Source organism: Bubalus kerabau, chromosome 14, assembly GCF_029407905.1.
Source record: "Bubalus kerabau isolate K-KA32 ecotype Philippines breed swamp buffalo chromosome 14, PCC_UOA_SB_1v2, whole genome shotgun sequence".
Lineage (NCBI taxonomy): Eukaryota > Metazoa > Chordata > Mammalia > Artiodactyla > Bovidae > Bubalus > Bubalus kerabau.
The window spans coordinates 54,143,195-54,159,350 of record NC_073637.1 but is presented as its reverse complement, the minus strand read 5'-3'; the positions used below and the strand labels follow the sequence as shown (position 1 = coordinate 54,159,350).

Below are 16,156 nucleotides of genomic sequence, written 5' to 3'. Positions count from 1 at the left end.
GGCATATAACCAACATTGCCATCAAGTGTTGCTTTGTTGTTACCATTATCAATGTACTACTACAAATTATAGAAATAAAAATTCCATATATTTATACTTTTGAAATTTTTCATGAATTTGAATTATCTTTTTTCTAGTTTTTTTTTTTTTTTTTTTTTTTTTTAATCTAGGTTTCATATATTGGTTTCCTTTGTGGCTTAGCTGGTAAAGAATCTGCCAGAATTGCGGAAGACCTGGGTTTGATTCCTGGGTTGGGAAGATCCCCTGGAGAAGGGAAACACTACTCACACGAATATTCTGGTCTGGAGAATTCCACAGACCATATAGTCCATGGGGCTGCAAAGAGTCAGACATGACTGAGTGACTTTCACTTTCATATATTAGAAAAAATGTTCAGCTTAAAAATTTACATAAAAACCAAGCAGCTGTGATATGCTAGCAGATGGAAGAGCTGTGTTACAAGAGCCAGCAGACTTTAGTCTTGGACACTAAGATCAGGAACATTTCTAGGTAGAAACTCTTTAAGTTGCTGATACCTAACATTCCCATTGAAATCTTAAGGAAAAGAATTAGGCCTGGTTTTGTGATACAGCTGTTACTTCATGTGAGGAATCAGAGGCTCAAATAATATTATTAAAAAATCATATATTATGATATTACTCATTCAGATAATAACTTACCCAAGGTAACACAAATGATAACAACAGAGCTGGGGCTTAAACTCAGTAATTTCTTTGCCACACAAGAAGCTGCATCCTCCACTGTCAGTACTAAGCTAACTTTTCAACTGATACTGCTAAACAACAAATGTAAATTTTGAACACCTTATGTAAAGTTCCATCAGAAGACAAATTCTGCTGAGAAATTACATGAAGTTTACCCATCAAATTCTTGACAGTTGACTTAATGAGACCACCAGAAAGAATGGTACGTGGTATATATATATTTTCCCAAGCCCAATAATGGTGCTGCACAGATACTTCAAAGACATTTTTGATGGTGCACATATGGGAGGAAACATTCCTCAAAATGCTGACCTTTTAATCTTTAAGTTTAGGAAACATAGAATCTTTTGAAGCAATGATAGTAAGTTCAGGGAGAGAGGAAAGGTTATGAAGAGATAATGTTTCATGAAAATCAATAAACTATTCAACCTTTAACAGGTTTCCTCTATACTGGAAACTGGTGAGTGATGCACACTCATTAGCCTGCAGAACTACGTTGGAATCTATGCTGTTATATTTAAATTGTTTATTGCAAAATACTAGTATTGAAATTGGTAAAAAAAAAAAAAAAGTAAAATGTCATGTAAAAATAAATATTTCCTAGTGCAAATGCTAATTCAAAATAAACAGAACAATTTTTAAGCTGTGGAAAGGGATAGGAACTCACCTGATAAATGCCAAGGAGATAACATAGTCTGCATTGACGGTGATGGTCCAGTCACAGTCCCTACTATGGGGATATGGATGAGGAAAGTTTGGCGAAAGAATAAATCCTGAAGATCCTGTTAAATTGCCTCCACAGGGTGCTTTAATTTAAAACAAACAAACAAAATCCCTTAAGTGATTAATAAAATTATCTATCAGTATTTAGAGAACACATATCTAAAAAAGTTTAGAGGTTTTTGTACAAACTCAATTTTTTATAGTACTGGATGCTTAAATACTGCATGATCTTTCAAGAAAGACCATTAAAATACTAAATACATGCATAGAGTGAATTTAGCTCCTTTATTGGATTTAAAAGACAAGAAAAAGTTACATTTATACTTCTCTCCCTTGCTATTACTATTTTGATTCTTATAAAAGAAACACATTAAGAGGAGTAAAAATGATTTCCTCATAATTACTAAGAAAAACTCTGAAGGTTACCGAGAAAAAAAGATAGAAACAAAGCAAAGCAAAATCTCTAGTAATATGTGGGATAATAGAATATGAAGTATTTGGTTCATTTTCAAATGTTCCCTGATACCTTTATTTATGGAAGAAGAGGCTTTGATAATAGTTAACATGTGAAAATGGATAACTGAGAACCAATATAACTTTATAATAAAACACTCCTAAACTGAATGTTAGGACTTCCCTGGTAGCTTAGCTGGTAAAGAATCTGCCTGCAATGCAGGAGACCTGGATTTGATCCCTGGTTCAGGAAGATCCACTGGGTGAGGGCATAACAACCCATTCCAGTATCCTTGCCTAGAGAGTCTGGATGAAGAGAGGAGCCTGACCGGCTAGAGTCCAGGGGATCACAAAGAGACACGTCTGAGTGACTAAGCACAGCACAGAACAAACTGAATGTTAGGACATTCTTAAATTCTAGTTGCCTGACTTGTTGACGAAAATGGACAGTTACCACAGTTATTATAATGGCCTGACAAAGGTTTCTGTAACACTTCAGTGGAGAGGTCCAAAAAACTGTCAGAGAAATTCAGAGAACAGATTCTTTAGGGGGTTATTGTTAGAGCCTGTTAAACACAGCTTGATAAGAAAATAATATTTAAAGTTGGCAGCTTAGGAAACTTAGAGCAATTGAGATATGGAGGGTTCTGGTGATGGAGTGAGACAGTGTGGAGGTAAACACACACGTGTGCACCTGAGAGAGAGTGACTGAGATGGAGACTGGAGTTCTCATGGTGCCATATGATGTCTCGTGCACATATCATCATTCTCGTATCTCAGCTTTGAAGTCACAGTTTTTCACAGGTAAATTTTATCATTGAGTTATAAGTTATACCGGATCCTTTTGACAGCACAAAACTGGTTTTCAAAGGAGAATTTTGATTCTGGCAACATTTCAGATTTTTGTTCTTTGCCTGAGCCCAGATATGTAATATCATTATTAGAATTTGGTAATCTTTATCATCTAAAATCACTGCAGATGGTGATTGTAGCCATGAAATTAAAAGACTCTTACTCCTTGGAAAGAAAGTTATGACAAACCTAGATAGCATATTCAAGCAGAGACATTACTTTGCCAACAAAGGTCCTTCTAGTCAAGGCCATGGTTTTTCCAGTGGTCATGTATGGATGTGAGAGTTGGACTGTGAAGAAGGCTGAGTGCCGAAGAATTGATGCTTTTAAACTGTGGTGTTGGAGAAGACTCTTGAGAGTCCGTTGGACCGCAAGGAGATCCAACCAGTCCATCCTAAAGGAGATCAGCCCTGGGTATTCTTTGGAAGGACTGATGCTAAAGCTGAAACTCCAGTACTTTGGCCACCTCATGTGAAGAGCTGACTCATTGGAAAAGACTCTGATGCTGGGAGGGATTGGGGGCAGGAGGAGAAGGGGATGACAGAGGATGATATGGCTGGATGGCATCACTGACTCAATGGACATGAGTTTGGGTGAACTCCAGAAGTTGGTGATGGACATGGAGGCCTGGCGTGCTGCAATTTATGGGGTCACCAAGAGTCGGACATGACTGAGCAACTGAACTGAACTGAATTGAAGCATCTAAATAATGGGTGCCTGCTATTTCATCTCCCTATGACCTTCTGCAACCTTGCCCTCAGTGTCACGGTAACAACAGATGACCTACTCTGCCTAGAATATTTATTTGCTTAGCCTTAATTTATTTACCCTATCACCTGTATGTTTTTGTGATATCATATCAAATGATTAAACAGACTATCTCAGCTTTCTGTAGATCTCCCTCTTCAAACTTTAATGCTCCCTGAGTATTTTTCTCTACCGTCAGAGGGTAATGAATCCCTCCTGTTAATCCAGGATAACACCCTACATTTGGTCACACAGTTTCTCTTTTTGAGAATTATGTTCGTTCATCTCCTTTATTCTCTGGCTTCTTCCTTGTTGTCCACAGGTACTCAAATCTCTTTCATCCTAAAAATAAAACAAAGCTCCCTCTAACCTATTTCCTTTCCCTTTTTTTTTTTTCAGCTGAAAATGTTGAATTTTACCTAATGGTTTAGAAATTCCTTTATCCTTCTGTTTTTGGTTATATGGGTTCACAGTGAATATCCTCTCCTTACCATCTAACTATATAAGGTTCACTTATCTTAGATAAAACCTCCTAAATAAGACCCCTTAGTTTTCTGTGACAAAACCAGGCACAGACCTTGTAAACTCCCTTTCTTTGACTCAAATGATTAGTTGAATTGCTTGTACTCACAGATCAATCACAATAAACTGCATACAACCAAACTTTGCTCAATTTTCTCTCCTTTCTCTAGGTTCTCGGACTCTGGTTCTCCCTCAGCCTTGAGCCGGCACACAACCTAAGGACAGGCTGGACCCAGAGAACAACATTCTGGGCCACCCTTTCAACTCACTTCCCACACCTTGTTCTTTTTCACCTTGTGTACTCTTTTCTATAAGAGCAAAATCCCTTTTTCCTAATTTTTCAGATGCTTGAAGATGTTACTTTCACATGTTTTCCTATCACAGTAGTTTGTCCCTGCCCCCATCCTGTAATAACCCTTTTTAGCTTTTAAATGATCACTACAATGAATTGAGTAAACATCTGTCTTATCATAGAGATAAACAATTAAAGAAAAAATTAAAATTCTTGTGCTTATAACTCAAGATTTACTCTAACAATTGTTACATATTCATATAAGATACAGTTGTGTTTCATATCATATTATACATTATATCACTAGGACTTATTAACTGGATAGCTAAATATCTTGTGTTTTTAACCATCTTCATACAAGTAGCTTTCCCCAACTCCATGACTCTGGTAACCACAACTCTGATCACTTTTTCTATGATTTTGTTTGTTTTTGAATTACAATAGACCTACAACACTCTGTTAGTTCTTGGTGTATAACTTAGTGATTTGTTATTGCTATATATTACAATGGTAAAATTCTATAATAATTCATTTTTAATAAAATTATCTCCTTAATTATTTTGAATTTATTTATTTTTATTTTACAACTAAGCCTTCTGAAAAAGAGTCTAATCTCATTCTCTTTCATCACATATGTACTATATATACCTATAGGCAGACTAACATAATTAGCAAAGAATGTCACATTGGAAAAAAAAAAAAATATGGTTTCTTATTTTTCAAAGAAAAGCACCAAAGTATTTATCCTGAGAAAACTTATGTCAGGCATAGAATTTTTTCATTTTAAATTATAGCGAGACAATCTTTTAATTCCTTAGGGATTCTCGATGTCTTTATTTGTTCCTCCCCACTTCTCATTCTCTCTCCAGCCATTGCTATTTCTCTTAGCCCCCTTGCCTCCAACACAAACCCTTCTTAGCTCACCTTCAGATGACTTTGGTACTGACAATAAAGATGCAATTTCTGCCTTTATCTTTCTCTTCATACCTGTAATCATCCTTAACTGTTGACTTTCACCTTAAACTCACTCTCCTTTTGGAATTTCACTTTTTTTTTTTTTTTTTTTGATGTCTTTGTACAGACCTCAGTTTTATTGGCAAGCACCTCTTTCACTTCATCTTATAATTTTGGTAATTTTCCTGAATTACTTCCATAATCATCTCTAATTTACACTCTATTACATTCTTCCCATTCAGTTCAGTCAGTTCAGTCGCTCAGTCGTGTCTGACTTTTTGTGACCCCATGAATCGCAGCACGCCAGGCCTCCCTGTCCATCACCAACTCCCGGAGTTTACTCAAACTCATATCCATCGAGTTGGTGATGCCATCCAGCCATCTCATCCTCTGTCGTCCCCTTCTCCTCCTGCCCCCAATCCCTCCCAGCATCAGAGTCTTTTCCAATGAGTCAACACTTTGCATGAGGTGGCCAAAGTATTGGAGTTTCAGATTTAGCATCTTCCTTCCAATGAACACCCAGGACTGATCTCCTTTAGGATGGACTGGTTGGATCTCCTTGCAGTCCAAGGGACACTCAAGAGTCTTCTCTAACACCACAATTCAAAAGCATCAATTCTTCGGCGCTTAGCTTTCTTCACAGTCCAACTCTCACATCCATACATGACCACTGGAAAAACCATAGCCTTGACTAGACAGACCTTTGTTGGCAAAGTAATGTCTCTGCTTTTTAATATGCTGTCTAGGTTGGTCATAACTTTCCTTTCAAGGAGTAAGCGTCTTTTAATTCCATATCCAAACTGTTACTTTATCTTCCACTTATATATTGATAACTCCTTTTTCCTATCATCTCCAGCAGATTTCCCTGATTAATTCTAAACCATATCCCCAAGCTTACTGATTTATCTCTCTACCTGATAGCCTATGGGTACATCAAACACAGAATATCCAATATACCCAAACCTTAATTCAAATTTCTCCTATATTCCTAGGTTGTTTTATTGTCACTATTATCCATCCACATATATTCCCAAGGTAGGAGCCCAAGATTCTTCCATTTCTTCACTGCCCCTTTGACTCCAGTCTATCAGTAAGCAGTACCAAGACACCATTTCATAGTTCTTCATAGATATTTTCACTCTATCTTTTCTTCTCTAATACCACATTTTTAGATCTGAGTCTTAAATGCCTCCAGAATTATTGCTTTTTTTGGTTTGTTTTTCATGCCTCTAGTATAATCTAGCATAGTTGGACATGACCAAGTGATTGAGGACACACACAGTGTAATCTATTTCCTCCAATACATCTTCCAAGTAAATCTCTTCAGTTGTATCTGAGTCTTTGTGACCCTACGGGCTATAGCCTGCCAGGATCCTCTGTTCATGGGGTTTTCCAGGCAAGAATACTGGAGTGGGTTGCCATGCCCTCTTCCAGGGTATCTTCTCCACCAAGGGAGTGAACCTGCGTGTCCTGCACTGCAGGTGGAATCTTTACTGCTGAGCCACTGGGGAAGCCCTATCAGATTATACCCATGCATAAAATTCTGCTGTTACTTCACACTGTCTAAAACATAATGCCCTGACTCCAGTACAGCTTTCATGTCTTAACCCTTGCAACCTTTCCATTTGCATCAACCACCAATCTATACACGTAATTTACACTCAAATAATTATTTAGTTGTTCCTTGTATTAACATGCCTTTATGCATCCCATTTGGAGAAGACAATGGAACCCCACTCCAGTACTCTTGCCTGGAAAATCCCATGGACGGAGGAGCCTGGTGGGCCGCGGTCCATGGGGTCGCTAAGAGTCAGACATGACTGAGCGACTTCCCTTTCACTTTTCACTTTCATGCTTTGGAGAAGGAAATGGCAACCCACTCCAGTGTTCTTGCCTGGAGAATCCCAGGGACGGGGGAGCCTGGTGAGCTGCCATCTATGGGGTCGCACAGAGTCGGACACGACTGAAGCAACTTAGCAGCAGCAGCAGCATGCATCCTATTTGTTTTTCCTGAAATGTCTGTTTCCCTTCTACATCTATGTACCTCTTTATTATGTCTCAAGATTCATCACTACCTCTAGGGAGTTTCCAGTAGTAAAGAATTCGCCTGCCAATACAGGAGACTCAAAAGACATGGGTTCCATCCCTGGGTTGAGAAGATCCCTTGGAGAAGGAAATAGCAATCCACTCCAGTATTCTTGCCTGGAAAATCCCATGAACAGAGGCGCCTGGCCACTACCTACAGTCTGTGGGGTCACAAAGAGTCAGAAATGACAGAGTGACTGAGCACACACCAGGGAGTTTTCCTAGAAATAGTCAGCCAGGGCTTTATGGCAGCTGTGTCCAGAACAACCTGGTATTCATAGCAACGTTTGCCTATCTCTATCACTTTCCTTACTATATATTATTTAAATATTCCTTTCAGGTGTCTGCATTCATCTTTAATCCATAACCTAAAAACTGTCTTATATGTTATTTTCTATGTGAGATTTAGCATATACTACATATTCTATAAATGTTGCTGAATTGTTACTGGCTCCTTGCATTCCTTGTGAAGATTAATTATGACTAGATTGAATGACAACCTAATTTGTAGCTACATGCTTTGATAAAAATAATGGCATATTTTGTCTTTGGAACTTTTGAAATCAAATGTGAATTTGGAAAGTATCAGAAAAATATGTCTAATAGCAAATGCATATATGTATGAATTAAGGCAAGAATATTTTTGTGTTTTCTTTCACATTCTAAGGAAGTGGTGTTATTTGTAATTTGGGGGGACTGTGGTAGCAATTTTATTGGTTTGTTTCAGTTTTATTTTTCACAGGAAATAGTGATCTTTTATCATTAGCAATTTTATGCACATGCCACATCTACATTTACATTTATAGTGTATATTCTTTATCACATAGGATATAGGAAAATCCATTATACATATTTTAAGTATCTTACTGAATATATTTTGTGATTATACTACTCTTCGAGCATAAAGTCTTTTAAAATTCTTTTAATTAAATTATTTAAATTACTTATTGAGGTTTTCCTGATAAATTTCATTGCTGCAGCAGATTCTGAAAATCTGTAAAACCTTTGAGACAAGCAGAGACATTATCTGACATTTGTATAAATCGCAAACAGATCAACAATAAAGAAAATTAGCTTTGCTTTAAATATATAAAACTTTAAATAACATTTGGAAAATACATTTTTATTTTTATATATCTAATCATAAAGCACCAAAAATAAGATTCTCTTTAAATCAAATACTTTAATGAATTAAAATTTTATTTAGGTTCCATGGAATTCTGACATTAATGAATTGTTCTGAGTGTAGTTTCTATGAGACAGTTAAATGGACAACTATTTATAATGGTTTTACAATATTACTATTTTTTCTCCCCAATTCAGTTTTACTTGTGTCTACTCTCTTTCTCAGCAGTCCACCCACACTAATGGTTTTGCTATTTACCTTCATGTTGAGTGCTGTTACTTTCTATCTGGCAATGCCAAAGTAATCTTCACACTGTCAATTTTGTTGGAATGAATTCTATTAACTCTTTTAAAGATGACTGTCCTTCTGTTTGGTATTTGCTATAAGGCTGACTACTTCTACATACAAGCAAAATGCTTTATGCCCCCATGGCCTGACACATAGACTTATGAAGTTTCTAAAAAGTTGAGGGTTTAATCTTTGGCATAGTATTTCCAATCATGGACTCCTTTCTTATCAGTTTCAGAGATCAAGCTCTCTGCAGGCTTAGCAATTTTTCAGACTTGTTTTTTTAGGTTGTTTTCTTCTGAGAAGCTCTAATACATATCCCTCTCCTCAAGTGATCTTTCCCTATAAAAAAAAAATAATACACAGCACCAAAATCCTTATAAAAAATTCCCCAAACCTGCTCCATATAAGTAAAATTTAGTGTTCAACATGTTTTTCCTAAAATTATTACCTGCTGACTAAAGTCTTGTCTACAAATGGAATTTTATAACAGCCTATTTAGACTCTGATGCTGGGAGGGATTGGGGGCAGGAGGAAAAGGGGATGACAGAGGATGAGATGGCTGGATGGCATCACTGACTCGATGGACGTGAGTTTGAGTGAACTCCAGGAGTTGATGATGGACAGGGAGGCCTGGCATGCTGTGATTCATGGGGTCGCAAAGAGTTGGACACTACTGAGTGTCTGAACTGAACTGAACTGAACTGATTTAGTCTTTTGTGCTTCATATTTTTGTGTTTCTAGAATTTCAGTGTAAAGCTGTTCAATATTTCAGAATTCTCAACATAACATTTGATATACTATATCCTTTCTAATAATTATAATAAATAGCACCCATTTAATAGGTGTAAAAATCACAATAAATCAAGAAGTTCCAAGTAAGTTTCTGAAGTTCTGTCATTTTCTCTTTACACAGATGCCCTTTACAAGATGCTCAGTCAGATTCCAATTAATTGGAATGTGGTATTTTTGTTTAATTGGCATTTTCTAGATAACCTGTGCAGTAAACAAATAAATGAACATTTCACTGTTTCAGTCTTTCCTTTGAAAGCATTTTTTTCTTGTATTTTTTGTCTGCATTTACGAGTGAAGTTATAATAAAATGCAAAGTAATAGATATTTGATGATTTAGAATCTTTCAGTGATACATGCATAGTGAGCAACACAGGTATAAATGAAAATAATAAACTGTAAAGGGAAATATGGCTAAATCTGAATTGGCTCAAGGTATGCACTTATTCTGTGCATTTTTTTCAGCCTCTTTAATAAGCTTTGTCATTATCATCTGCCCCATTTTCTACAGAAGTCTAGAAATACCTAGAAGTCAAACCCTGGCTGGTTTGAGTCTTTAGATAGGTTTCATTTTCCATATTGAATGCTTTTTGTTAATTCCAGACTATTAAATGCAAAATATGTGATATGAAAATCCCGACTGTTTAGTTTTCACTTTACTAGGAGTAGGTTTACAAAAACAGAGAGCTCTTCTATATTATTTTAATGCTAAATCCTCCATGTCTATAACAATGTGTAGGACACACTTATGAATTTGAGTTTCCATCTCATGCATAAGAAATATAAAATGAATAAAATAAATCTGAATAATTGAGTGCTTAAGTACTAAACACTCGTTCCCTATTATCATGTGACTCTGTGAAATAATTAGTAAAAATGTATTTATGAGTTAGATATAAGTGAACAAAAATAAGTCTTTCTCTCCTAAATGTGCTAAATTTGCATTCTAGAAGAAATACAATGAACAAGAAATGGAATCTTCTCTCTACTTGCTTACAGTGTACCAAAGGAAAGGATATGCGTATAAATAAAGTTTTGAGTAGACAATACAAATTTCAGTCAAAATGTATTACATATTTTAGATGACACCAATTTAAAAGCACTTGAACCACAGGTTTCAGACTGAATTAGTTGAATGTAAGAATCTTAATGATGAGATCTTTTTTTGTTAAGATTACACAGCATATTTTCTCACTATTTTCATTCTAAAGGTGGTATAAAGTTTTTCTTACACTTGGTAAAGAAATAATGTGTGTCTTGATTTTCAAGAGTTTAACTGGGAGATTCAAGAACAGGGCATGGAAACAAAAGACAGAGAGTTGGAAGTATGAACCAAGTGGTTGCAAATCCTTAGATCATCAAAATAAAAACTGATCTGGAATATATGGATTGAAGGAAAAATCAAAGCCCTAAAACTCAAATTTAAATTCTGATACAACTTTCTTTCTTAGAAGAAATAGCCATTATAGAGGCAAGATAAATATGACCCATTTCAAATACAGTGTCTGAATCCGTTCTTTAAATTTTAAAAGTATTGGATAACTACATTTGTTTGGCAGATAATATATACTTTGACAGCCTCATACTCTGGCCACTTGATGCAAAGAGTCTACTCATTGGAAAAGACCCTGATTCTGGAAAGATTGAGGGCAGGAGGTGAAGAGGGTGACATAGGATGAGATGGTTGAATGGCATCAATGACTCAATGGACATGAGTTTGAGCAAACTCCAAGAGATAGTGAAAAACAGGGAAGCCTGGTGTACTGTAGTCCATGGGGTCACAAAGAGTTGGACACAACTTAGTGACTGAACAACAATGAACAACAACGTAGCAGATAAGGCAAGATGAAGGTTTTTTAAGAACTCTGATTCTTAACTTTTTTAAAAGAGTGTTAAAACCACTAAGAATATAATGAAATTATAGGTCCACTCTCTCCTCAGGGGAAAAATAATGATTTACAATTTTGTGCATTTTTTGGAAGGTCATAGACCTCTGAGATCTAGAACCTATTCTAGAATAATGTTCTTAATAACACTGAAACTAGTTTTTAACCATCATTTCACAGTTGCATAAAATTTTAATTGTTCTAAATTCATACCTATACAAACTGGTGGGCTGGGCTGCCAGAAGTATCGATTTTCTACCTGAATGCAGGTTATTCTTTCCTCTCCTTGAAGTTCATATCCTGGGTCACACTGAAAAACCACAGTGTCTCCAGGTTCTCGTCCATCCCCATTTCGAGTTCCGTTCATAGGAACCCCTGGGTCACGACACGCGGTGGCAACAGAACCTATGAACAAATAGAAACAAACTTTTAGTGTTTTTTTTTTTTAATTTTTTATTTTATTTTTAAACTTTACATAACTGTATTAGTTTTGCCAAATATCAAAATGAATCCGCCACAGGTATACATGTAGTTTTGATGCCAACCAAAATCAATTTCAAAGTTCCAGACCTCATATTTGAGATGCTTCTACATTTTCAAAAAAATAACTTAAAAATGCCTTGGTCATAATTCCCTGTGCTATACAAATATATCCTTGTTGCTTTTTAAATGAGGTATAAATCCCTGATGGCTCAGCATTTAAAGAATCCAACTGCAGTGCTAGAGATGTGAGTTCAATCCTTGGGTCAGTAAGATCCTTTGGAAGAGCAAATGGCTACCCACTCCACTATTCTTGCCTGGAAAATCCCATGGGCAGAAGAGCCTGGTAGGCTACAGTCCATAGGGTCACAAAGAATTGGACATGACTGAGCATGCACACATATTGCATATATAATATATAAAAATTATCTATGCTGTACATCTGAAATTAATATAACATTGTACATCAACAATACCTCAATTTGATATTTGAAAAAATATTGCTAATTTTTAAATACCTGCACAGTAAATACTTTTAAATTGTTTTTTTCATAAATAATTTATTTGTTAACTTGCTTCAAGCAGTAACATGACATTTTAATAGCTAAATAATAAATCTACTCAAAATTCATTATTTTGATGCCCTGTGAGAGACATTGTGAAGAGGATGAAAAGACAGCTGCAAACTAGAAGAATATATTTGCTTGGCCTATACACCACAAAGTACTAGTATGTAGAATATATGAAGAACTCTTAGAACTGGGGGGAAAAAAAGAAGAAAAAATCCAACTACAAAATGGGCAAAAAACATTTCAAAAAAGGGGATACCTGATGGTACATGAAAAGATGTTCAGCATCATTAACCATTAAAGAAAAGCAAATTAAAACCACAATGAGATACCTATCAAGTTAGCTACAACACCAAATGCTGGGAAGATTCTTACAAAAAAAAAAAAAAGAAAGAAAATGAAATACACATACACTTTTGGTAGAAATGTAAAATGGTACAGTCACTCTGGAAAGATGACACTTTCTTGAAAAAATAAATATATGCTTACCATGACCCAGTAACTGTACTCTTGCATATTTATTCCAGTGAAACTACAACTTGTGTTCACATAAAAATTTGAACATGGATGTTCATAGGAGTTTTCTTTGTCAGAACTAAAGACTAAGAACAAACCTAATGTCCTTCAATAGGTGAATCATTAAACTAAGTTTATACCATGGAATATTGCTCAGCAATAAAAAAGGAATGCTGATACATAGGCTATCTTAGGTGTATCTTAAAGCAATTATGATGAGTAAAAAAATACAATAGTCTCTACTTAGGGAACATTCTTGAAGTGACAGAATTACAAAGTAGGAAAACAGATTACTAGCTACTAAACATTGTAGGGGGAGGAGATGGAAGGAGATCACTATGACTATAAAAAACTCAAAAGAGGTATCTTTGTGATGGAAATGCATTGTGGTTTGCCTCTGGTGGTGGTCATCAAATCTACATCAGATCAGATTAGATCAGTCGCTCGTCGTGTCCGACTCTTTGCGACCCCATGAATCAGAGCACGCCAGGCCTCCCTGTCCATCACCAACTCCCGGAGTTCACTCAGACTCATGTCCATCGAGTCAGTGATGCCATCCAGCCATCTCATCCTCTGTCGTCCCCTTCTCCTCTTGCCTCCAATCCCTCCCAGCATCAGAGTCTTTTCCAATGAGTCAACTCTTCGCATGAGGTGGCCAAAGTACTGGAGTTTCAGCTTTAGCATCATTCCTTCCAAAGAAATCCCAGGGCTGATCTCCTTCAGAATGGACTGGTTGGATCTCTTTGCAGTCCAAGGGACTCTCAAGAGTCTTCTCCAACACCACAGTTCAAAAGCATCAATTCTTCGGCACTCAGCCTTCTTCACAGTCCAACTCTCACATCCATACATGACCACAGGAAAAACCATAGCCTTGACTAGATGAAACTTTGTTGGCAAAGTAATGTCTTTGCTTTTGAATATGCTATCTAGGTTGGTCATAACCTTCCTTCCAAGGAGTAAGCATCTTTTAATTTCATGGCTGCAGTCACCTTCTGCAGTGATTTTGGAGCCCAGAAAAATAAAGTCTGACACTGTTTCCACTGTTTCCCCATCTATTTCCCATGAAGTGATGGGACCGGATGCCATGATCTTCGTTCTCTGAATGTTGAGCTTTAAGCCAAGTTTTTCACTCTCCACTTTCACTTTCATCAAGAGGCTCTTGAGATCCTCTTCACTTTCTGCCATAAGGGTGGTGTCATCTGCATATCCGAGGTTATTGATAGAAGTATATAACAAAATAAACATATACCCACAAAGAAGCATAAGTAAAATTAATGAAATCTGAATAAGGTTTGTGGATTGTATCAATGTCAATTTTATGGTTGTGATATTGTGCTATGTTTATACAAGAAAATACCATTGGAGGAAGTTGGGTAAAGGATATACAGGATCTCTATTATTTCTGACAACTGTATAGAAATCTAAAATTATCTAAATTTTAGTTTAAAAAATCATTAGAGGAGAGTGGTATGGTACTACAGGAAAACAACTGTTCTTTTATTAATATATATAATATATGGCACATTTAATAATATATTTAACTACATCATACAGGTTAATGGAATAGGAACAGCTTAATTATTTTGAATTACTACAAAGCATATTTACTCTAAAGCATATGATAATTAAGTATCAAGACAAATAAAGTATTAACTTTTCATTTAAGCTATTATTAAACTATATTCATAAATGTAGGTTTCAGTACTTGTATACATTATTTTTTAAACTGCATATTAAAGTACACAAATTGCTGGACTACAGACACATAACTAGTATTTATTCATTTATTCACTAACTTAATATATTCCAGGCATTGTGTTGGGTGCTAGGAATACAAAGGGGAAATAAGCAGACACAAATCTGAACAGACTTTGAATTGTTCAAACTGTGTAGTGGTGGCACCTATGAAGAGATTCTGTTGCATACATCCCTAGTAGGTTAGTAACTAGGTACACAGGTAGGTAGGTATCTATAGATAGATACACACATGCATAGATACATAGTTTCATCAATATACCAATCAATCTGTTTTAATACACCAGGCATTCTTTTTGTAGCTCATCTGTTTAACACACATACATACACAACAAAGAAACCAGAGGATCTCACACAAATATTGTAAGGTTTCGACTCTCCAAGTCATTTGGGAATCAAGAGGACTATATCAATTTAAAAAATAACAAACACTCTAACCCTGTGGTATGCATAAAAGCTGAAATTACAAAAAATGATTTCATATATATATATACACTCACACACACATAATCACACACACATATATGTATATGCTGCTGCTAAGTCATTTCAGTTGTGTCCGACTCTGTGCGACCCCAGAGATAGCAGCCCACCAGGATCCCCCGTCCCTGGGATTCTCCAGGCAAGAACACTGAAGTGGGTTGCCATTTCCTTCTCCAGTGCATGAAAGTGAAAAGTGAAAGTGAAGTTGCTCAGTCGTGTCCGACTCTTAGCGACCCCATGGACTGCAGCCTACCAGGCTCCTCCGTCCATGGGATTTTCCAGGCAAGAGTACTGGAGTGGGGTGCCATTGCCTTGTCCAATATGTATATGCACACACATATATAACATACACAAAATGAATGGAACAAATTGTTTTATATATCTTCTTGGAAAGAGTGAAAGAAAGTTATTTTTAAAGTGTTACTTTTTAAAAAGGTTACAAAATGTAGACTACAAATATCATTTTACCTATCACTTAAATTAAAACCATGTATCATTATATACATCATCAGCAATCTTACAGTTGCTTCATTGTACTGATAAACTAGCATTTCTGAGCAATAGCCAAGGACAAGGACTTAACATGTATAATTCATTTCATTCTACTAACAACCCAATCAGTCAAGTGCCATTACTGTTCTTAAATATTTTAGAGGTGAAAAAACTAAAGTTTAGGAAGATTAAGTAACTTTTTCAATATTACAGAAATCAGAGTGCAGAACCAAGGTTTACACCCCAGTTAGTCTGATTTCAGAAGTCAAAGTTTTAAATGATACAAGAGAATGTCCTTTTCTACCTGTTAACTGTTCTTGAGGTACAATTTCTTTCTCAGTTAAATATAATAAAACTCATTAAGAAATTATTAAAAATACAGAGTATATCCATAAACAGAAATGCTATAGTGTGCA

At 36.0% G+C, this 16,156-nt stretch overlaps 1 protein-coding gene across 3 annotated transcripts in view; it reads right to left on the bottom strand.

Moving 5' to 3' along the window:
- CSMD3 (CUB and Sushi multiple domains 3) overlaps positions 1–16,156 on the bottom strand; it is a 1,475,959-nt gene that overhangs the window by 350,538 nt on the left and 1,109,265 nt on the right. For all 3 annotated transcript variants that reach the window (XM_055546406.1, XM_055546407.1, XM_055546408.1), the window contains 2 exons: positions 11,659–11,850; positions 1,393–1,531 (listed from right to left, as the gene is read on the bottom strand). In XM_055546406.1, coding sequence (XP_055402381.1) covers positions 1,393–1,531; positions 11,659–11,850 — 331 coding nt within the window. The remainder of the gene's footprint in view (positions 1–1,392; positions 1,532–11,658; positions 11,851–16,156) is intronic.